The following is a 25,552-nucleotide window of genomic DNA, read 5'->3' on the forward strand; positions in this document are numbered from 1 at the left end:
TGTCACAGTTACACTCTCTTAATTTTTCAAGGTTCAATTTTAATTTCTTTCGTTGAAATGCAAGAGTTAGAATATCTCAGTAGTGTTTTTTCATGGTTTACCTTGTCACAGTTACATTCTCTTGATTTTTCAAAGTTCATTTTGAATTTCTTTCATTGAAATGAAAGAGTTGGAATATTTCATTAGTGTTTTATCGTGGTTTACCTTGTCACAGTTACATTCTCTTAATTTTTTAAAGTACATTTTTAATTTCTGTCGTTGAAATGCAAGAGTTAGAATATTTCAGTAGTGTTTTGTCATGGTTTACCTTGTCACAGATACATTCTCTTGATTTTTCAAAGTTCATTTTGAATTTCTTTCATTGAAATGGAAGAGTTGGATTATTTCAGTAGTGTTTTGTCTTGGTTTACCTTGTCACAGTTACATTCTCTTAATTTTTCAAAGTTCATTTTGAACTTTTTTCGTTGAAATGCAAGAGTTGGAATATTTCAGTAGTGTTTTGTCATGGATTACCATGTCACAGTTACATTCTCTTGATTTTTCAAAGTTTATTTCGAATTTCTTTCATTGAAATGCAAGAGTTGGAATATGTCAGTAGTGTTTTGTCATGGTTTACCTTGTCACAATTACATTCTCTTGATTTTTCAAAGTTCGTTTGAATTTCTTACATTGTAATGCAAGAGTTGGATTATTTCAGTTGTGTTTTGTTGTGCTTTACCTTGTCACAGTTACATTCTCTTAATTTTTCAAAGTTCATTTTGAATTTCTTTCGTTGAAATGCAAGAATTCGAATATTTCAGTAGTGTTTTGTCATGGCTTACTTTGTCACAGTTATATTCTCTTGATTTTCAAAGTTCATTTTGAATTTCTTTCTTTGAAATGCAAGAGTTGGAATATTTCAGTAGTGGTTTGTTGAGGTTTACCTTGTCACAGTTACATTCTCTTAATTTTTCAAAGTTCATTTAGGATTTCTTTCGTTGAAATACAAGAGTTGGAATATTTCAGTAGTGTTTTGTTGTGGTTTACCTTAACACAGTTACATTCTCTTAATTTTTCAAAGTTCATTTTGAATTTCTATCGTTGAAATGCAAGAGTTGGAATATTTGAGTAGCGTTTTGTCATGGTTTACCTTGTCACAGTTAAATTTTCTCGATTTTTCAAAGTTCATTTTGAATTTCTTCCGGTGAAATGCAAGAGTTGGAATATTTCAGTAGTTTTGATATGGTTTACCTTGTCACACTTACATTCCCTTGATTTTTCATTGTTCATTTTGAATTTCTTTCATTGAAATGCAAGAATTAGAATATTTCAGTAGTGTTTTGTCATAGTTTACCATGTAACAGTTACATTCTCTTGATTTTTCAAGGTTCATTTTGAATTTCTTTCAATGAAATGCAAGAGTTGGATTATTTCAATAGTGTTCTGTCGTGGTTTACATTGTCACAGTTACATTCTCTTAATTTTTCAAAGTTCATTTTGAATTTCTATCATTGAAATGCAAGAGTTGGAATATTTCGGTAGTGTTTTGTCATGGTTTACCTTGTCACAGTTACATTCTCTTAATTTTTCAAAGTTCATTTTGAATTTCTTTCGATGAAATGCAAGAGATGGAATATTTCAATAGTGTTTTGTCGTGGTTTACCTTGTCACAGTTACATTCTCTTAATTTTTCAAAGTTCATTTTGAATTTCTTTCGATGAAATGAAAGAGTTGGAATATTTCAATAGTGTTTTGTCATGGGTTACCTTGTCACACTTACATTCTCTTAATTTTTCAAATTTCATTTTGGTTTTATTTCGGTGAAATGCAAGAGTTGGAATATTTCAGTAGTGTTTTGATGAGGTTTACCTTGTCACAGCTACATTCTCTTGAATTTTCAAAGTTCATTTTGGTTTTATTTCGGTGAAATGCAAGAGTTGGAATATTTCAGTAGTGTTTTGTTGTGGTTTACCATGTCACACTTACATTCTCTTAATTTTTCAAAGTTCATTTTGGATTACTTTCGTGGAATGCAAGAGTTGGAATATTTCAGTAGTGTTTTGCTGTGCTTTACCTTGTAACAGTTACATTATCTTAATTTTTCAAAGTTAATTTTGAATTTCTTTCGTTGAAATGCAAGAGTTGGAATATTTCAGTAGTGTTCTGTTTTGGTTCACCTTATTACAGTTACATTTTCTTTATTTTCCAAAGTTCATTTTGAATTTCTTTCATTGAAATGCAAGAGTTGTATTATTTCAGTAGTGTTTTGTCATGGCTTACTTTGTCACAGTTACATTCTCTTGATTTTCAAAGTTCATTTTGAATTTCTTTCATTGAAATGCAAGAGTTGGAATATTTCAGTAGTGTTTTGTTGAGGTTTACCTTGTCACAGTTACATTCTCTTAATTTTTCAAAGTTTATTTTGGATTTCTTTCATTGAAATTAAAGAGTTGGAATATTTAAGTAGTGTTTTGTTATGGTTTACCTTGTCACAGTTACATTCTCTTAATTTTTAAAAGTTCATTTTTAATTTCTTTTCTTTTAAATGAAAGAGTTGGAATATTTCAGTATTGTTTTGTCATGGTTTACCTTGTCACAGATACATTCTCTTGATTTTCCAAAGTTAATTTTGAATTTTATTCGTTGAAATTCAAGAGTTGGAATATTTAAGTAGTGTATTGTCGTGGTTTACCTTGACACTATTAATTCTCTTGATTTTTCAAAGTTCATTTTGGATTTCTTTCGTTGAAATGCAAGAGTTGGAATATTTCAGTCGTGTTTTGTGATGGTTTACCTTGTCAAAGTTACATCCTCTTGATTTTTAAAAGTTAATTTTGGATTTCTTTCGTGAAATGCAAGAGTTGGAATATTTCAGTGGTGTTTTGCCGTGGTTTACTTTGTCAAAGTTACATTCTATTAATTTTTCAAGCCTAACCTAACCTAACAAAAATCAATAAAATGTAACTGTGTCAAGGTAAAGCACATCAAAACATATTTCAACGAAAGAAATCCACAATGAACTTTGAAAAATCAAGAGAATGTAACTGTGACAAAGTAAACCACGACAAAACACTACTGAAATATTTCAACTCTTAAATTTAAACTAAAGCAATACAAAATGAAATTTTAAAAATTCAGAGAATGTAACTGTGACAAAGTAAACCACGGCAAAACACTACTGAAATATACCAACTCTTGCATTTAATGAAAGAAATCAAAAATGAACTTTGAAAAATAAAAAGAATGTAACTGTGACAAGGTAAACCACGACAAAACACTACTGAAATATTCCAACTCTTGCATTTCAACGAAAGAAATCCAAAATTAACTTTGAAAAATCAATAGAATGTAACTGTGACAGGGTAAACCACGACAAAACACTACTTAAATATTCCAACTCTTGCATTTCAACGAATAAAATTCAAAATTAACTTTGGAAAATCAAGAGAATGTATCTGTGACAAGGTAAACCCTGACAAAACACTACTGAAATATTCCAACTCTTGCATTTCAAAGAAAAGAAATTTAAATGAACTTTGAAAAATTAAGAGAATGTAACTGTGACAAGGTAAACCATGACAAAACACTACTGAAATATTCCAACTCTTGCATTTCAATGAAAGAAATCCAAAATGAAATTTTAAAAATCAAGAGAATGTAACTGTGACAAGGTAAACCTCAACAAAACACTACTGAAATATTCCAACTCTTGCATTTCAATGAAAGAAATTCAAAATGAACTTTGAAAATCAAGAGAATGTAACTGTGACAAGGTAAGCCATGACAAAACACTACTGAAATATTAGAATTCTTTCATCTCAACTAAAGAAATTCAAAATGCTCTTTTGAAAATCAAGACAATGCTACTGTGATAAGTTAGTCCAAAACCGAACACTACTGAAATATTCCAAATCTTGCATTTCAACGAAAGAAATTCAAAATAAAATTTGAAAAATTAAGAGAATGTAAATGTGACTAGGTAAACCACGACAAAACACTATTGAAATATTCCAACTCTTGCATTTCATCGAAAGAAATCCAAAATGAACTTTGAAAAATTAAGAGAATGTAAGTGTGACAAGGTAAGCCGCATCAAAACACTACTGAAATATTCCAACTCTTGCATTTCACCAAAATAAAACCAAAATGAAATTTGAAAAATTAAGAGAATGTAAGTGTGACAAGGTAAACCATGACAAAACACTATTGAAATGTTCCAACTCTTGCATTTCATCGAAAGAAATTCAAAATGAACTTTGAAAAAATAAGAAAATTTAACTGTGACTAGTTAAACCACGACAAAACACTACTGAAATATTCCATCTCTTGCATTTCATCGAAATAAATCCAAAATTAACTTTGAAAAATTAAGAGAATGTAACTGTGAAAAGGTAAACCACGATAAAACACTACTGAAATATTCCAACTCTTGCATTTCAATGATAGAAATTCAAAATGAACTTTGAAAAATTAAGAGAATGTAATTGTGACAAGATAAACCATATCAAAACACTACTGAAATATTCCAACTCTTGCATTTCACCGAAAGAAATTCAAAATGAACTTTGAAAAATCAAGAAAATGTAACTGTGACAAGGTAAACCATGACAAAACACTACTGAAATATTCCAACTCTCGCATTTCAACCAAATAAATTCAAAATGAACTTTGAAAAATTAAGATAATGTAACTGTGTATAGGTAAACCGCAACAAAACGCTACTGAAATATTCCAACTCTTGCATTTCAATGAAAGAAATCCGAAATGAACTTGGAAAAATTAAGAGAATATAAGTGTGACATGGTAAACCACAACAAAACACTACTGAAATAATCCAACTCTTGCATTTCAATGAAAGAAATTCAAAATGAACTTTGAAAAATCAAGAGAATGTAACTGTGACAAAGTAAGCCATGACGAAACACTACTGAAATATTCCAACTCTTGCATTTCAACGAAAGAAATTCAAAATGAACTTTGAAAAATTAAGAGAATACAACTGTGACAAGGTAAAGCACAACAAAACACTACTGAAATAATCCAACTCTTGCATTACAATGTAAGAAATTCAAATGAACTTTGAAAAATCCAGAGAATATATCTATGACATGGTAAACCACGACAAAACACTACTTAAATATTCCAACTCTTGCATTTCAATGAAAGAAATTCAAAATGAACTTCGAAAAATCAAGAGAATGTAACTGTGACAAGGTAAACCATGACAAAACACTACTGACATATTCTAATTCTTGCATTTCAACGACAGCAATTAAAATGAACTTTGAAAAATTAAGAGAATGTAACTGTGACAAGGTAAACCACGATAAAACAGTATTGAAATAATCCAACTATTGCATTTCAATGAAAGAAATTCAAAATGAACTTTGAAAAATCAAGAGAATGTAACTGTGACAAGGTAAACCATGACAAAACACTACTGAGATATTCTAACTCTTGCATTTCAACGAAGGAAATTAAAAATAAACTTTGAAAAATTAGGAGAGTTTAACTGTGACAAGGTAAAGCACAACAAAACACTACTGAAATAATCCAACTCTTGCATTTCAATGAAAAAAATTCAAATGAACTTTGAAAAATCAAGAGAATGTAACTGTGACAAGGTAAACCACGACAAAACACTACTAAAACATTCCAACTCTTGCATTTAAATGAGAGAAATTTGAAATGAACTTTGTAAAATCAATAGAATGTATCTGTGACAAGGTAAACCATGACAAAACACTACTGAAATATTCTAGCTCTTGCATTTCAACGAAAAAAATTCAAAATGAACTTTGAAAAATTAAGAGAATGTAATTGTGACAAGGTAAACCATGACAAAACACTACTGAAATATTCAAACTCTTGCATTTCAATGAAAGAAATTCAAATGAACTTTGAAAAATTAAGAGAATGTAACTGTGACAAGGTAAACCACAACAAAACATTACTGAAATAATCCAACTCTTGCATTTCAATGAAAGAAATTCGAAATGAACTTTGAAAAATCAAGAGAATGTATCTGTGACAAGGTAAACCATGACAAAACACTACTGAAATATTCCAACTCTTGCATTTCAACGAAAGAAATCCAAATAGAACTTTGAAAAATCAAGAGAACGTAACTCTGACAATGTAAACCACAACAAAACAATACTTACATATTCCAACCCGTGCACTACAAAGACAGAAAACCAAAATGATCTTTTGAATGATAATGAGAACATACGTGTGACAAGGAATACAATGACAAAATGCTACTGGAATATTCCAATTCTTGCATTTCAATGATAGAAATCCAAAATGAACTTTGAAAAATTAAGAGAATGTAACTGTTACAAGGTAAACCACAACATAACACTACTGAAATATTCCAACTCTTGCATTTCAAAGAAAGAAATCCAAAATGAACTTTGAAAAATTAAGAGAATGTAACTGTGACATGGTAAACAATGACAGAACACTACTGAAATAATCCAACTCTTGTAGTTAAATAAAAGAAATTCAAAATGAACTTTGAAAAAATAATAGAATGTAACTGTGACAAGGTAAACCACGATAAAACACTAGTGAAATATTCCAACTCTCACATTTCAACGAATGAAATTCAAAATGAACTTTGAAAAATCCAGAGAACGTAACTGTGACAAGGTAAGCCATGACAGAACACTACTGAAATAATTCAACTCTTCCATTTCAATGAAAGAAATTCAAATGAACTTTGAAAAATCAATATAATGTAATTGTGACAAGGTAAACCACGACAAAAGACTACAGAAATATTCCAACTAGAGCATTTCAATGAAATAAATTCGAAATGAACTTTGACATATAAAGAGAATGTAACTCTGACAAGGTAAACCACAACAAAACACTACTGAAACATTCCAAGTCTTGCATTTCAACTAAAGAAATTCAGAATGTACTTTGAAAAATCAAGAAAATGTAACTGTGACATTGCAAACCACAACAAAACACTACTGAAATATTCCAACTCTTGCATTTAAACGAAAGAAAACCAAAATGATCTTTGAAAAATTAAGAGAATGTAACTGTGACAAGGTAAACCATGACAAAACACTACTGAAATATTCCAACTCTTGCATTTCAATGAAAGAAATTCAAAATCAACTTTGAAAAATCAAGAGAATGTAACTGTGACAGGGTAAACCACAACAAAACACTACTGAAATATTCCAACTCTTGCATTTCACCGAAAGAAATTCAAAATGAACTTTGAAAATAGAAATGTAACTGTGACAAGAAAAAACACTATGAAATATCAACTCTTGCATTTCAAGAAGAAATTCAAAATGAACTTTGAAAAATAAGACAATGTAACTGTGACAAGGTAAACCACGACAAAACACTACTGAAATATTCCAACTCGTGCATTTCAACGAAAGAAATTCAAAATGAACTTTGAAAAATAAAGAGAATGTAACTGTGACAAGGTAAAGCACAACAAAACACTACTGAAATAGTCCAACTCTTGCATTTCAATGAAAGAAATTCAAATGAACTTTGAAAAATTAAGAAAACGTAACTCCGACATGGTAAATCACGACAAACACTACTGAAATATTCCAACTTTTGCACTTTAATGGAGGAAATTCAAATGAACTTTGAAAATTCAAGAGAATGAAAGTGTGACATGATAAAACACGACAAAAGCACTATTGAATTATTCCAACTCTTGCATTTCAACGAAAAAAATCCAAACTGAACTTTGAAAAATCAAGAGAATGTAGCTGTGACAGGGTAAACCACGATAAAACACTACTTAAATAATACAATTCTTGCATTTCAATGAAAAAATATCAAAATGAACTTTGAAAAATCAAGAGAATGTAACTATGACACGATAAACCACTACGAAACACTACTGAAATATTCCAACTCTTGCATTTCAACGAAAGAAATTCAAAATGAACTTTGAAAAATCACAAGAATGAGAGTGTGACAGGGTAAACCACGACAAAACACTACTGAATTATTCCAACTCTTGCATTTCAAAGAAAGAAATCCAAAATGAACTTTGAAAAATCAAGAGAATGTAACTGTGACAAGGTAAACCACGATAGAAAACTACTGAAATAATCCAACTCTTGCATTTCAATGAAAGAAATCAAAATGAACTTTTAAAAATCAAGAAAATGTAACTGCGACACGATAAACTACAACAAAACACTACTCAAATATTCCAACTCTTGCATTTCAATGAAAGAAATCCGCAATGAACGTTGAAAATCAAGAGAATGTAACTGTGACAAGGTAAACCTTGACAAAACACTACTGAAATAATCCAACTCTTGCATTTCAATGAAAGAAATTCAAAATGAACTTTGAAAATCAAGAGAATGTAACTGTGACAAGGTAAGCCATGACAACTCTTGCATTTCAACGAACGACATCCAAAATGAACTTTGAAAAATTAAGAGAATGTAACTGTGATATGGTAAACCGTGCCAAAACACTAATCTTGTGAGGGAGAGTCAAAAGTTGGGGGGTGGGGCCCTTGTGTGTCCCAAAATGCGCAAATTAAAAAATATTAAAAAGGGGGGCTCAGGGACCTTTGGGGACCGGGGGCTTCCTTCGGGGTTGGGGTAGGGGGATCGGATCCCTTTGGGGTTGGGGTAGGGGACCTCACGAAACTGTTCAAGTGGAACTTGTGTATTATAACCACCATAGAGTTTCACCCTTAAATCTTCTTCTAAAACATCTTCTAAAATCATCTTTTAAAATGTCTCTAACTGTTTCGCCGAAATAATTCCCTAAAATTTCTAAAACGGTTTCGCTCAAGTAACCCCTAAACGTAATTTCTGCGTGTTCCTTTTGTTTTTGACATCCCTGCGCTGTCACATTTCAAATTACTAGGAAACCGTTTCCCGCGTTAATCTCTTCATCTCTAAGATCAAAACATTCGCCCGGAAACAATTCTCCTGGAAGAACTCCAAAGACATTAATAAACATTCGCCCGGAAACAATTCTCCTTGGAAATACATCAAAGAAATTAATAGACTTTGCCCGGAGACAATTCTCGGAAACGTGTTCTCCCTGGGGATTCCATGCCCATATTTGGTGTGGGATTGGGACTGAAAGCACAGGTGTTCTCCCTAGGGACTCTATGCCCAAATATGGTGCTACCACGTGGTTCGGACGGGAGTCAATAAGGCCTTTCTACTTACAGCCCTTTTGTTACAGAGGAAGCACTTCTGCGCGGTGACGTGGTCGTCCCTAAAGAGATAATTCGCCAAATCTCTTAACTTTTGACGTGGATTGAAACTTGAATTATCGGATTATCAACAAAATGGTGAGATCTATTAATAAGCTTATCCCCCTGGTTATTAGCAAACACCAATAAGAGAGTTAGACGTAAAATGCTTCCTTTGGGAGCTTCAGATAGCACTGGGCTTTTCTTCGAAATAAAAAGGTGAAGAACGATGATCGTTGGAGAAGAAAATCTGGAGAGACCTGAAACAGTTGACTATTAACTCAATAGTCCTGAAGTTTGTAAAAGAGAACAGCATGTTGAACATAATTGAAAGCCTTTACAATGACAAAGGAGATAAGGCAAACGGCATGCTTCTAAGAAAGAAGCTCAGTCCAATCCTAGGTCTGTACAACCAGATGAAAAAACGTAGATTCTTTTTCTTCTTAAACGGTAATGTGTATCAACTAACAACCCATTCGATTTAAGATACTAAGGATAGGATAAAAGGACAAAGATCCTCCTGAGCAATTGCTGGTGCATAGGGCGTCGAGTTGACGTTTCAGTTGCTGGGTGTTTTTACAGCGACAAGTAGCAAGCTTGTCGGCCAACCTTGCTGCAGCGGGGTTCGAACCATGGTGCTCTTAGATACTAAAGCACGAGTTATTAATGACATTCTCGTATGCTTTTCCTACCCAGGGCAGCAGGCTTAATTGGTCAGTACTAATAAGTAGGAACGGTATTTTGGGCTGCATTTACCCCAGGATCAAAAGCCTTACAGAAATACAACTGGGTGAGTGTACTAAGTACCTAGTTGGGTAATTTAAAATTACCTAAAATTGCACATTTAGAATCTGAATAATGAAGCAGATTCTTTTGTGTAGGTATTGTAACAGAATATGTAATTACAAAGTTTCGGTTGCTATGAACAAGTCGCTTTTTATTCCCAATAAATAAAAAATAAATTTTTTTTTTTTTTGCTGAAAGTAAGGAGCAACATTATAACTTAAAATGCACAGAAATAATTCAGTATATGAGGGGGGCTGCCCCCTCCTCAACCTCTCGCTTGTAACTCTAGTGTTTTAGTGCTTTAAAGAAGCTTATTACTTAATTCAACGACCCTGTGTTCCAGGAGTCGTTCTTAAAGAATTGGGACAAAAAGTCAAACTTCAGCGTTAAGAGCAAGGGGTTGAGGAGGGAGTAGCCACCCTCATATACGGAACAATTTCTGCTCATCTTAAGTTTTAAGGTTGTCCCTTACTTTCAGCTGACAAAACTTGTTATTTCTATCTAACTTCTGATCGTTTTTCAAAATCACATCTAGGCCTAATCAAGATATGATGTAAGCTACCGGCCTTATAAACCCCGGACTTCTTGCTGTTAAATTGCATATAATTGTACATATAAATTTTATATGTTAAATTGTATTTTTTGGAAATACATACATACATACATAGCCTACTATATATATATATATATATATATATATATATATATATATATATATATATATATATATATATATATATATATATATATATATATATATATATATATATATATATATATATATATATATATATATATATATATATATATATATCATTAATTGATTAGTAGCATCCTGCTTTTTCAGTTTTTCTGCTTAAGAAATACAAGGTTGGAATGTTATTAAAATTTTTGACAAAATTTTAAAATTGAGTCAAAACTTTCGATGAACAGCAGTTTCGTTGAATAAGTTCTTATAGAATTACTTCTGAGTTCAGGTGAACAGAGAGGGCTATTGTTGATCATGTAGTTGGAAATTCTGCGTGACTTTTTATCTTCTACGTGACTGAACCCGTCGCAACGTCTACAACAGGGTTCTCTGACGTTTGTATACATTGCGCGTACACATGTTTGAATAATTGAAGCTTTGAATATAAATAGCAAAAGAGAAATATTACCATTTCTCTGCGTACCACAGAGGTGAACACAAAGCTCCTTGCATCATTTGCGAACTCCCCTGAGAAGTGTTTTGGCGAGACTCATGAAAATCCGCCTCCCATTTCCATCTCTATGCCCATAGGCAGGTGATTACAAATTTTATGCTGCATAGAAAAAAAATGTCGCAGTGGGAGGGGCACTGCCCCCTCCCCGTCTCTCCTTAACAGCAGCTGATGCACACTTCTTAAAAAGGGAATTAGAACTTAAAATTTACATTCGAACGACACCTCTCCCGATCCAATATGACCATCACTTCGTCACGCTTACCCCGGGAACAAAAGCAACAAAACAACGAAATAAACACGCATCCGTGATCTTTCTTCGGGAAAAAAAACAAAAGCAAAACTCCACCTTTTTTAGATAGAAGCTTGAAAGGTCTACAGTAAGGTTATCCGATATGCTAAATCAAATTGAGTAATTTTCATTAATATCGATTTCCTTTTTAGGGGTGTTTTTCCTCCTTTTTTGAAAATCAGGCAAATTTTCCCAGGCCCGATGTATAACATTAAACTTCATAAATTTTACATATTTGGATTCGACATAAAAGCCAATTCTTTTAATGTATCAATGATTATCAAAATTCCTTTTTTAGGTTAGGTAGTTTTTGGCTACTATTGGCGCGAGTCGCTCCTTTCTTACAGTTCGTTACTACGAACTGTTTGATTTCGTCCGACCATGTAAATTATTTTACGGAAGTAATTTTTAATTTGCAACTTTAATCTTAATAAATTTTGCATGTTTTGATTCAATATAAAATGAAGATACTTTTTATTTACACATCGTTTTTACCAGCCCAGTTTTTAGAATTTCGGTTAGTATTGATAGTCAAAGGGGTCTGAAATGGTAAGGAAAATAGAAATTTACCTGGTGTATCTCAGACCTCACGGGGACTGAGAACCTTACTGAAGGGACATAATTCTACTCACAGAAGCAAGGAGCTGTCCTCCCATATAAGAAGCTTTTCCTCAAGAAATTCATCCTTATAATATTCGCATCTTGCATTAGGCCTGTTATTGAATATACCTGTCGCGCTTTGATAAACATAAATCCTCTTCAGGGAATCCGAAATCGAGAAATTAGAGTGACAAAATCTGGGAAATATATTACAAATACCCTTCAACTGTCACAGGATCGCCTTGGCGTGGCGTTTATGTTCCAACTTCAAAAATATATGTAGTATCCATAATCAGAGTAGCTATAGAAATTAGAAACACACACCTAAAACAGCTTAACCAACCAAATTTACTCGTCATCTTCCTGCTCTAGGACTATTGGCAATTTATTGCCAGGAATACCTCAAAGAGGGCTTTTTGGAGTGGCCTCCTAGCTGAAGTTATGCCAAAAGAGCTAATAATAATAAAACAAAATCTATAAATGCAACCTAAAATGAACAGGAGCTACCACAAATAAGTCTTCTGCTGCCGGCCCATTAAACCCCCTAAAGGCAAAAGTTTCATTTACGATTTACTGAAAAAATATATGTTAATGTTTTTAATCCTAATTTTAATAATAATAATAATAAAATTCAATTATTAAAATAACTCTTTACTTTTCTTTAAATTTTTTTTGTTCTTTTTTTTTTTTTAATTGAGACACTTCTGCTATATGCTAACTGTAAAACTATTTGTAATGTTTATATGATTTTTTTTCCTCTTTTCTTCAAGAACTAAAATATTGGAATGCAGTTGAAATTTTACAAGAAATTTGAGCATGCAACCAGAGTTTCCAAGAATTGATTGTTTTTGTCCAATAATCTATTAAGTAACCCATTCACGAAATCTAGGTGTTCTAGATAAAAATAGTTTAAAATAATAAATTAACAGATAAGATAATTTTTATAAATTATACATAGAAAAAAAAATAATTATCAATAAAATAACCGAGCCAGAAAATAAAACGGGCCAGAAGAAAGTATTACATGTTGAGGTTTCATGGGTTCAGAACAACTGGACTGGAAACTGGAGAAAACCAAAGAGTATTAATTAATTATTTACTTGATGTGTTTAGTTTTGGGCTTCTATATTGCCATATTAGCCTCCAGGGGCGTCGTTTGAGGGTGGCATGGGGGTCAGTTGCCCCCCCCACCCAATAATGTGGGGAAAAAAATATTTAACATCCTATTCCCTTTGACTATCCGGATATGGACCCCTCTTGCCCCCCAATAAAAATGCTGGAGATTCACCCCTGTTAGCCTCACGGTTGTAATCGATAACTTAAAAATTCTTTAAATACAAGCTCTGATGGAAATCACACACTATTGTACTAATTGTCTCTTGACTGGTCCAGTTCTATATTTCAGTATTAACCAAGATTTGTAACTGAAAATTCCAAGAAACTTAAATACTAACTCTGGTGAAAACCTAGTGTTGTTTATGAAGTTTTCGTATGTTGGTTATGGAGCTATTTTCTGCATTACTAACTTCAGATTTGCAATCAACAATCTCAAAAGGGGTCGGAGACACGAACTTTTTGCCAAGGGTGGTCGCCACACTGTTTTACAAAAAGATGTTTGGAAACATATCGTAAGAGCTACTTGCCAAAAGGGAATGGAGAGGTTAAGACTTAGATCAAAGTGGGTCAGACACGGACCGTGGCAGCTACTTATCAAAGGGAGCTGGGGAAGGAGCGTACGCAATGTTGACCACAGGGGAGCTGAGATGGAGCCTACGCACTGCTGATCCAAGACATATAGGGAAGGAGCATACATACTCTTCACAAAGAGGGTTAAGAGACAGAGCTTACGATGAACTGATGACTGACAGTGGTCAAACACAGATTGTACAAAAGAAAAGTGATGGGGGACGGCAATTCTAAATTAATTCTAGCTTTATGAAAAAACTGAGATCTATCAAAGTTCAAGCGTCCTTACGAACTTTTCATGTAACTCAATAAAATGTAAAAGACATCAAAATCTAAAATTTCGCAAAAAAGTAAAGAAGTGTAATTTGAGAATTTACCAATCGAATTTTCCAAAACCATATATTGGAAGTCAGCTTTTCTAGGGGATTCTCTATGTTCTATATAGCTCCTAAGAAGTTTGGTATCGGAGCTAAAACGGTTCTTTTTCTTTTATTTTGGTGCTATTAAGTTCAAAACGAAAAGTGGAAATTTCGCAAACTTCAAAAGCAATTTCCTTCTCCGTTTCCCGATCCCTACATAAAAAAAGGCTTAGAATTATTATATCGGACTGTTTCGGTGCAGCAGATAACTGCCCCCCCCCTCAAAAAAAGAGAGAAACTATCTCTCTCTATTTTAACTATCAAGTTAAAAAAAATCCACGACGAAACGAAAGCAATAGTATTACCCGCAACATGAGCATTATTGAAAATTGCAAAAGCTACAAAATGAGTGGTAATTGCCAAATATATTAACTGCAAAGAAACAAGAGAACAAATTGAAAGAAAAAGTAAATTGCTGGTTTGGATTATGCAACAATCATCTATTGAAAAATGTTCATCATTTGTGGATTTGATCATGAAGAATATGTTTAAGCAATCTTACTATAGAGTCAATTAAATTGGCAAAAAAACTTAGTTAGCTCTCAATTGCAAAGAAGTCTTCGGTCATTTTGTAGAATTAATTCTCATTCTTCTAGAATTTCCTTACAACGTCGCTGTTACGACTGAAAATGGTATTTGAAATTTTCACACTTCTAAGATAAATGCTAAATTGCTAATCTGTTCTCAAAGCGAGGATCCGCAGGGCAATGTATGTTCCATTACACATTAATTCTCCTGGTCTATTGCCCTACCAATTCTTACTTTGAGAACAGCTTAACAAACGGGTTTTGGCGAAGTCAAAATATCAGACAGAACCTTTAGACGTGACAGCAAGGATAAATGTACGCAGTAGAGAATCAGTCAAGTTTTGATGCAGGAGAAAAAGGAAAAAAAAGGTGGAGTGAATCCATTTGGCTCTTGAACATCCCATTTTTTTTAAGATTTCAGTACTGAAACTACCCACCATATTGATGCCAAAACAGGACTAATTCATGCCTGAAAAAAGGTAAAGGTTGTTAACCGATAAAAACCGCAACAATTTTAAAGAAGGCGCTTAAGAAGTATTAAATGCATCATTTCCGTTTGCCACAATTCTATAGTAGTTTCTGAACCACAACTAAAAGGTTACAATAAAATTAATTTAATGACGACGCTTGAGGACACTAATTACTAATCTGAAAAATTCATGGCTGCGCCAAGTATTAATTATTTAAGACGTCGGTTTAGTGAACACGAGCGGTGCTCGACCAAGCGGGTACATCTGTCAATACACTAATTTGATTCATATTTTATTGTTTTTATTAATAAAATAATGAAAAGAAAGAACGGTACAAAATTGCGTTTGGTATTAAGAACAATTTTTTAAATGTTTGCATTGCCCTTAGTGTTTATAAACCTCATTTTCTGATATTTTCACATGTGTCGTTTTCAACTATCTGAAACACCCCTACCCAAATGCTCTATTAGTACAGAAAAGGATAGCAATGCTCGATTCTTAGACATCGTTATCGACGAGAATTTATCTTATAAGCACCATATAGAATTGATCAAAATAAAGGTCTAGAGAAACCTTGGTATTCTAAGATATCTCAAGCATATTTTTCCTGAGCTATTTCTGAGATTCAATTCTCCTTTGGTATCTTATCGGTCGACGTATCACCACCATAGCTTTGAGAATATTCACGCTATTGGAATCTGGGGAGGGCAGGGGCGACCCCTCCCCCTCACCAAAATTTTTTCTGGCGCCCTCTTTCCCTGTTTTTTTTTTTCTGTTTTTCACTCTTTTCAAAGAATAAATTTGTCAATTTGGTCAATTACTGGCACCTTTGTCATACTGCCCCCCCCCCAAGATTTTGCTCATTGGCACCCTTGTCACATTGTCCCCTCCCCCAAGATTTTGCTCTAGATCCGGCCCTAAATATTCAAATTCCGTCTCTCACAGTTAAGATCTGATTTTGAATCTTTAGCATATTCTTGAATTATGGAACACCCTTCCTTGTTGGGCTCATAAATGCCAATCGTTTGACGCATTCAAAAGACCTACAAGTTTCGCTTGTAGGTCTTTCGCTCTATGATTTCTGTTTATTATGATAAAAAAAAACTATCACCTTTATTATTATATCTGTTAGGCTTCCATTGGAGCCGGTCTCACCTTAGCCGAGTGAACAGAATAAATTCTTGTAAATCGCTTAAATCTGTCCCACTCTTTTACTCTTTTTTTTCATGGGTTAATGTATGTGTCTTCCACCTTCTTTAACGGCCATGAATCCTTTGTTGAGATCAGTGCCTTATATCTGTTGTAATGTTTTTGATGGTAAATATACCTTACTTTTCAGATTGATTGTGAATGAAGAGGCATTTTTTTTTTGAAAATGTGTTAATTTTCGAGTGTTCAAAATAAATATAAGAACGTTGCTAGAGTTTCAATAGGGGAAGGGACCCGCTCATTTCACAAAAGTTTAACTAGAAAAAGAACCGTTTTATACCCTTGAACTTGCATAGCACAAAAGTAAAGTTTTCACATATTAAATGTTAAATTTCCAGCGAAGGACCCCACAAACCCTATTGGCTATACGATTTATGACTGTTAGTTCCACATCAAGGTATAAAAAGTAATAAATTTATTTTTGGTGAAAGTAATGGCTTGTAAAATAAACACGCATTGCGTCAGAACTAGAAAATTATTATACTTCAATGCTGTATAATTGGTAATAAAAAAAAAAAATCCAACTTTCAGAGGCAACGCTTTAGCGCTGCCAATATAATAAGAAAGAGCCATATGTATTCAATATATTATATATTTTATTACCCCCCCCCCTGGTCACTTCGTATGAAAGGGGTGGTCGTGGAAGCTTCAGGAGTTGTGGGGGATTATTCGATTGGAAATTGCAGGTTATAATGTTGAAACCTTCAGAGTATTAAGAGGGAAGGCGGAAGTAAAAATTGAACTATGTCTTGAGGTAGAGGGTAGAGCTTAAACGAAAGACATTATGTGCATCCAGGTTATCAAAATACCATATTTACAATACATCGTAAACAGCTGGGGGAAGAAGTGGAAACTTTCATGCAGTGTAGGAGGACTTCAGGACTTAAGTGGGAGGAATAAGGAAAAATTCTATGCGTCCGATCCACCTGGACGTTTTTGCACTATAAGTCTTTGTAGCGTGGAAAGGGGTTATCAAAACAACGTATCTGCAATATCTATGGAATGGCTTGAAGTGTCAAGCTAAAGCTTTCAGGAACTGTTAGGGCACCAAGTGGGCCTCAAGTTTCAACTTGGGGAAGGAAGTAGAGGGGGGGGGAGGGTGCCTAAGCTTTTCTCCAATCCACCTGAATTTTTTTGCACTATAAGCCTCTATGGAGATCCGCAATCCGTTCCAGTTAAATTGGCGAGGTGGATCACACGATATTATGTGTAGTCAGGCGATCAAAACAGAGTGTATAGAATATCCTGGGAACGGCTTTAGGAGCTATTTTGAAACGTTGGGAGGGGGAGGGGGTAGAACAGGACCTTAAAGTTTGTGGTGGGGTAAGGACAAAGGGGGAGGTCTACAGATTTGGTCTCCAGTCTGTTGGAAATTTTTGGCATCAGGAGCCCCTGTTGGACCAGAATCTATTCCTGGGGAAGAAGCGATGTGGATTGAAAGAAACTATGTGTACTCAGATTATCAAAATAGCGTATCTACATTACCTCAAGAACAGCTTCGGTGATCAATTTTAGATCTTCAGATAGTATTAGGGGGCCAAATGAGCCCCAAATTTTGACTTGGGGGAGGGGTAGAGGTTAACCGAAAGAAACTATTGATCCAGATTATGAAAATGGCACATCTGTCACATCTCGGAAACAATAATTGAGGATCGTTGGGAGGGGGAAACATATTTTATATTTATAAGGAGGGGATGAGGTAAAAAATGTTTGTTAGCGACCAACCTTATAATTCACCTTACAATCCGCTTCAAAATGACATTCATAAGTTTCTCAATCTGCAGATACCAAAGCAAATTAGCAGAGAGAAAACGAAACTTTGCTCTCTGCTTCATTCGCAGAGGACAAATTTGAAACTAATTTTGGCAGCATAAGCATAGGATTCCTGAAAATGGACCCAATTTTCTTTTGTCTCTGATAGTTCTGTAAATTGTAAGGCACATAAGCCTGGGCCAGGCACATAAACTTGGACCTTAATAAAAATAAAACAATGTGAAGATTAGCTGCATCTAAGTGTGACATAGGAAACTGGGCCAAAAAATTTTGTTTTCTAAGATCGACTTAGACTTACAGGATGTGTAGACATAGATAAAAAGGTATCAATGAGGATAAGAGCTATGTAAACAAATTATCGTATGCTTAACACTGCTTAAAATACATATTTTCTTCAATAAAATGCAAATGACACTCAAACACTTTAGAACGTTTGAGAGGGAGACGGGGGGATCGATAGCACCAGTCTTATTTTTGAAAATCTGATAAGCCTTCAGATATTATTCCTATTGCTGTTGCGTTGTTATTGATATTATAACAAATAAAAACACACTACTCGAAATACAAACGGTCTTCAATGAAGTATAAATGACGCTCAGGACTGTTAAGGCTTAGAGGGTGAAAACCCTATTTCAGTGGAAATTTCTTTCTGTTTTAAGTTGTATTTGATTATTCGTTTTGATTTCTCTCTATTATAGGACTTAATTTATTAAACTATATTAGTATGTGTTATCTCTATTAAGATAACACATACTAAGCTTTCCTTTGAAAAATGTCTTTTTGGACTTTTTTTTTGAATTAATTGAAAGAAACTGTAATTCAAAGATGGTACAGTAAAGTAAACCAAACTAAAAGCTGAACGTTTTTCTCATATATTCAATGGCTGTCATCAGCCAAGGATAAAATATAAATTTAGCTTGAAAAGTATTACAGCCTGCCTATCATCAACCATATTAGGTACGAAGTAAAAAGTAAAACGGAACTACAAGGACGAAAAGGCTAAACTGGGCCTTGAGAATAAAGCAGCCACGATATTGGAATCAATTTTGAAAATTATTAAAACACAGAAAAATTTTAGTTTTCTCATGGCTGTCCTATAACTGAAAATCCATCCCTTTGTTTTTACTTGGTGATGCAATATTGATAATTGGGGCGCAAAAAGACACATCCGTGACATGATTAAAATAAAGATGAACTTTACAGTACTTTGTTGCAGGGAATATGGGAGAGCGAAGCTATCAAAAGGGGAGGGGGAAAGAGGTCCAACTTTCCAAGGCTTGGGCGGGGCATGGGGCACAGTAAAATGCGAAATTAAAACAGCGTTTGAATTAAAACACAGGGACCATTTCCGTGTTGAAGATGCGGTAATGAGGTTCACTCTGGCACCGTTCCCTGTCTAATGATGCATGGAGATAGATGCATAGGTCTTGTCGGGTAACCATGTCGGGATGAGAACCTCCTGCACAAGAAAGCTCAAAGTCACTCTTCACTGTAAAAGCCTTCTTCCATCCAGGTTGATTATACCACTTTACAAGTCCTGTATCAGATCCACAGCTGAATATGGATGCCCCCTACATTCTGGCGCTCCGAAAACGCTGTTAAAACCACTCCAAAAGATCCAGAATAGGGCTAGCAGGGCGTTCTGTGCCTCTACACATGACTCGCTCCAGCCTCTAAATGAAAGGTTTGATGTAGCATCGATGGATGTTTTCTACAAGTACATGGATTACCTCTCTCAAAAGAGCTCTCTGGATTCACCTCTCTCAAAAGAGGGAGGGAGAGAGAGAGAGAGAGGAGAAAGAAAGAGAGGGAGAGAGAGAGAGAGAGAGAGAGAGAGAGAGAGAGAGAGAGAGAGAGAGAGAGAGAGAGAGAGAGAGAGAGAGAGAGAGAGAGAGAGAGAGAGAGAGAGAGAGAGAGAGAGAGAGAGAGAGAGAGAGAGAGAGAGAGACGACGACGACGACGACGACGACGACGACGACGACTACGACCATAACCACGATGATGAAGACCATAACTTACAACACTAGCACAGCAACGAATAAATTTAAAGATTTCAATTGTATTTTTGACAATTGCTAAGTATGTCAACTTAAAAATCACAATAAAAGTCAAAAGACAAGGAAAAATAGAACAAATCTTACCAATGGCCAGTAATAGATCTCTTCTAAGTACAAAGCCCACAAGAAACTGAGACTCTCGAGATATAACAACCGGAAATCCATTATGAGTAGTTTCTCGCAATATGGTTTCCACTGCTTCTAAAGTCATTGAATCTTGAGTGAGAACTGATAGAGTCTTGGCTCCTTTTGGCTCCATTACATCTGCAGCTAGAGTTGTGTGCCCAAATTCTTCCTATAATCATCAAAAGTATTAGGTAGCGAAAAAGTCTCCATAAAATGCAAACTTTTACACTAATTTTTATTTCTATTTATATAAAAAAGGAAAAAAAGAAACAAAAAAAGCTTTTTAGCACATGATACTATTGAGTTTTTGATTTTTATATTTTATTTTTCTACCTTTGGATTTGCTTAAAAGGTCTTTTTTTCTCTGTCTCTTATATTTTTTCCCCATTGAAAAAGAATATGACGTGAAATCAGAATATTCCGTCTTTTTTTATATTCTTTTTCATCTTACTTACAAAAAAAAAAGAAAAAAAAAACTAGCGATTACTTTTCTGTTTCATGTTCTTTTGTTTTTAAATTTTTGCAAATTTTTAAATAGGATAATTCCACAAATGATTTCTTGAATTTAGCTCACAAACGTAAAAAAAACTCCTAAGCTCTGACCAAATACTTTCTGTGGCGTCAATTCATAAAAATTTAGCGGGGGAGGGATTAAAAAATGTATTTCCAAAATATAGGGAGGGGGAATGATGTTTTTTTTCAATTTTTTCAACAATATGCCAAAAAAAGGCATTTTTATGAAATACCCCCCCCCCCCATTCTTTTTTTAGGAGGGGGGGGGGGCCTGGGCGACATCCCCCCCATGCCCCCACCCAATTGACACCATTGGGTAAGTTATTAAAATAATATATCAAAAACCATATATTTTAAAAAGATAGCACCCATTTATTAGACATTGGACAGTTAAAAGTAGGAAAATTGTATGACAACCTTTTTTGGGGGGACTCAAAGCACACTTAGCCGTCTAGGGATAAACGGAAAGCAGGTCATCCTCGTCTGGGTGGGAGGACGTCATAAAAAATTATTGAAAGGAAATGGGAACTTTCTGGGAGTGTGCAAAAAGGGAGGCTTTGAATAGATTGGGATGGAGGAGCGTGCGTAGCTGTGTTGGCCTCAGGCGGCTTGGTTCTGCGATGAGTTATTAGTAGTAGTATCAAAGCCAGGGTCTTATTAAAAAAATACAAAGGTGGGGGATACAAAATTCCAGCCATTAAATTTCATATAATTCGATTTTGAAATAGCTTAATATTTTTAGTTCCCGAGCTTTAAGGAGAAAAGTATATAGTCAAGGCATATTTCGATTTTTTTTTCATATCAAGCAAGATTTGTGAATTTAAACCTCCCAAAATTTTAAAGGGTTCTAATTATTCCATTGTTTAAAATTTTCGAACTATTATTGTTTCATATTTTAATCATATGATTTTTTATGATGCATCTTGGTAGCGCAAAAGCGTTGCCACTGTCAGCACTTTGTTTGCAGTTATTTTGTGATTTCACGACATATTAAGTGCTGTGACCAACAAACGATAATATTCATGTTCACAAACCTTATTATCAAGGAATGGGTAATCATTGAAAGCAATGTGCGCATCATAAATGCCATCTTTTCCAAATGCATCACCAACCCACTTGGATGCCATTGCAGCTGCCATTAGGGGCACAATATACCTGACACCACCAGTTAGTTCAAACATTATGACAACCAGAGCTACCGTCATTCTTGTGATTCCACCGAGCACCGCGGCAGCTCCGACCATAGCGTAAAGTCCTGGTGTAATACAATCGGCATCTGGAAGACAAATTCCCTATTCAATGTTCACAGCTAAATTAGCCACAGTCCTGCCAACGACTCGAATAATTAATAGCATGGTTGTATATATGTTTAGCCTGATCTTATAATTGAAGGGCTGCAACCCAAATTATTACTGACAACAATTTGGCAAAGACCAAATTAAAAAATTAAAGGAAAACTCCCATATCTCGAGAAATTGAGATTTTTTGATTATTGATTAGCAAGGTTAGGTCCAAATCTAGCATCATTCAAATTCAAGAAAATTCTGCTAACTGGGTTTTAAATCCCAAAGAGCTTTAAATTTCTAAAGGAGCTGTCACATTACTCTTGTATTAGAATATTTTTTCTGGAAGCATTGGTGAAAAATAGTCAAATTGGGCATAAATAGTAGGCCTGAAGGACCCCTCATATACATGATAGCGCCTGTTCCATTTAAGTTTTAATCGTCACTGTTTACTGTCATTTAAAAGAAAATTTTCTGTTTCAATTAATCTCAAGGAAAAAACAGAAAATTTTCCAAAAAAATGTGTAAACCAGATGTCGAATGATCCTCTTAAAAAGGACGAAGTTTGTTTCAAACACTACTCCGTCCCCCCATTCTCTTAGTGAGGAATGGTAAGGTGGGCCTTTTTAGAGAAATTGTAACCATACAACTTAGTAATAAGGTCCTAAAAGCTAGTTTTACGAGCGAAGCGGTTCAACTTCACTGCATATGAGCAGTATAGTAGGGTGACTTAGACTCTGATGTCCTCAGGAATATACAAATACAGTAATCTTAGAATGATTTTAGGAAATAATCCTTAAAAGAGTAGGAGAAAGACCGGAGGTTCTAGATTTTGGATGGGATGATACACTAAAAAACGACCTAAAAATCTTTGAGCATTTCTCGGGAAGTGGCACAGGGAGCAGCTGACTAGAGAAAGAGTGTTCGCCAGTACTTCGGATTCAGACGAAATGATTCTGTGAAGATTTTTTTATAATAATATAAAGAATACATACTTGCAGAACATTCTCCAGAAAAGCCCCAAAAGGTAGGATAATTATATGCCAGCTGTTCCATAGCAATTCCAACAAGACGACCAACAATAGCACCCATGCAGAGACTAGGAATATAAATGCCGGCTGGAACTTTGATTCCGATCGTAAAGATTGTCAGGGAAATCTGAAAAGGAAAATCAATTGTTAAAAGAGAGAAATATGCATAGATTTAATTTTACTAAAGTGGGTAATGCCAACTACTGCTAATTTCTGCCATTGCTTTATCAAAGTTGATAAAGTAACCTGTTACTGATCTTTCATAAAAACTATGAAAATACATCAAAGAAAGGGTTGAAAAGGTTTGCGGAGCTATGATATTGATTTTTCCTTTATTGTAGAATCACACAGACGAAGCTCTATAGCTCGACAGTGATTTTGCCGATTGGTTGTGTTTGCTGCAACTACAACATGGATAAATCCTGATTAAATCGGGATCTTTTTCCATTATTAACATCAAAAGATGCACTCACCCCTATAGAAAACTATAAAAAAACATTACCGGTTATGTGGTTTGGTCATCTGCTACTCCCTTCAATAGATTTGCTTAGGATCCTATACGTGCATAATTAGGTTAGCTTAGTTGTTTGAATTGATTTCAACCATACCACAATCCTCACTAACAAGACTTAAATTATTTCTGGCTTTCGAATCAGACCTTCCTACTTCGCCTATAGACAGGTTAAAGTTGTAAGTGAACCCCAAGGAATGCCATTTGGAAGATGAGCAGGCGGCATGTCTTTTCTTATCTTCAAAATGACAGAAAAGCTTTTCAGAAACGATGCTGGAACACGATATCGCATTAGACCAGGCCATTTTATACGCCCTACATAGTCCCACTTTCGTCATTCGTGAAATGAGTTTTTGCATGGCATCCACAAATGTTTCTACGTAATTATGATAGGTAAATAAATATTAAAAAAAAATAAAACATGTTTAGAAGACTTCACGATACACCATAACTATCCTGTAATTTAAAATACTCGAGGACACTTCAGTAAATATCTACTTTTATACACAATCAAATATTTGACTGAAAAAAAAAGATCTGTGTATATTACAGCTGCACCGAATTTATTCATGGGTAGCTTCAGCCCGTTACCGTCATAATATTTTAAGTTAAATTATCGCTAGTATTCCATTATTTGGGAATCGCGTAGAATGTATTTCTACATCAGAAATAACGCGCCGGTTCACATCACAGGCTGCTAAAGGCATTTCGTCCCTGTATCAATTCCCCATTTAAAATTTCTAGCTGCTTAGTTATTTTGTATTTCGCCATAAGGTAAAGATAAGGGAATCTTTCAATAGCGAAGAGTCAGTTCTTTAGTATTAAATATTACATTTGTTGATTTTTTATTTTTTCTAATATTGCGAAAACATTTAAGATATTTTTGAAAAGTAGGGTCTCTTAAGTAGTCTTGAATATCATTACAAACGATAAAAAAAAAACTATCCACCGCTTTAGTCACTATTTTCGAAAGAAGAAGAAGAAAGAATTTAGATGATCATAAGGCCAAGATTGTAACATTACTTTAATCTAAAAAGAGAAAAAAGAAACTTCTTAAAAATAAAAACAGAAAACCTAGACCTTCTAGAGGGTGCTTCGCTTTTAGTTTATTGTCAGAAAACTTCAATAAAGGGGGTGAATTGGGTGGTACATATGCATACTCGAAGACATAAGAAAACACGATATTTGTCCAGGTTAACCTAATTTCAGTGTCGTTTGTAAGGGAAATGGGTGGAGGTAGATACTTCCGAAAATTGAAGGGCAGATTAAGAGCTTTGCCTGGAGCGCACACAGGATGCCAAATTATAGGAAAAACCATAAAAGATGCTTGAGATTTCGGGGTGGGTGTTTTAGAGGAAGAGCGGATTTACAGCATTTAAATAGTTTTCAGTCGAGTGGCTGTCTCAGAATTTTTACTCACTGGCACATTTGCCGTATTCGGCCAAAATTGTTACTTTTAGGCAGAAAGTTTGACTTTGCTGTGGCGAATCTGTTTAATGACTTAGAAAAAGCGCTAGAAACATTAATTTCCGTGCAAATGGTTCCTTCATGATTATCTAAGACCTTTGATTTAGTGTAACCATCTTTTGAAGAAAAAAGGAAAAGAGGAGACAACAGTTAGAATATAAATGCTAAAATGCAATTTCCTGGGATTTTGAAGATGTTGAACTGTAAACCTCAAGAGAAGTACTGATAATGATTATTATTTATTGAAAGCCCGTCTTCAAACAAAAAGAAAATGACGGAGCACTACAAAGAGAAAAAACAAAAAAACAAAAAGAAGAAAAATATCACTATACAACTAAGACAACGTAACTGAAGTCGGCTGAAGTTGAAGAAGTAGGCTGCAAGCATGTCTGAAATTGTTTCTTCAT

At 34.3% G+C, this 25,552-nt stretch overlaps 1 protein-coding gene across 6 annotated transcripts in view; it reads right to left on the bottom strand.

The window, feature by feature from the left end:
• ClC-c (chloride channel protein 3) overlaps positions 1-25,552 on the bottom strand; it is a 105,529-nt gene that overhangs the window by 19,682 nt on the left and 60,295 nt on the right. For all 6 annotated transcript variants that reach the window (XM_089099556.1, XM_089099552.1, XM_089099555.1 and 3 more), the window contains 3 exons: positions 23,132-23,294; positions 21,888-22,129; positions 20,299-20,509 (listed from right to left, as the gene is read on the bottom strand). In XM_089099556.1, the coding sequence (XP_088955682.1) occupies positions 20,299-20,509; positions 21,888-22,129; positions 23,132-23,294 (616 nt within the window). The remainder of the gene's footprint in view (positions 1-20,298; positions 20,510-21,887; positions 22,130-23,131; positions 23,295-25,552) is intronic.

This window comes from Artemia sp. Qi Xiang Cuo, chromosome 13 (genome assembly GCF_049724085.1).
Source record: "Artemia sp. Qi Xiang Cuo chromosome 13, ASM4972408v1, whole genome shotgun sequence".
NCBI lineage: Eukaryota > Metazoa > Arthropoda > Branchiopoda > Anostraca > Artemiidae > Artemia > Artemia sp. Qi Xiang Cuo.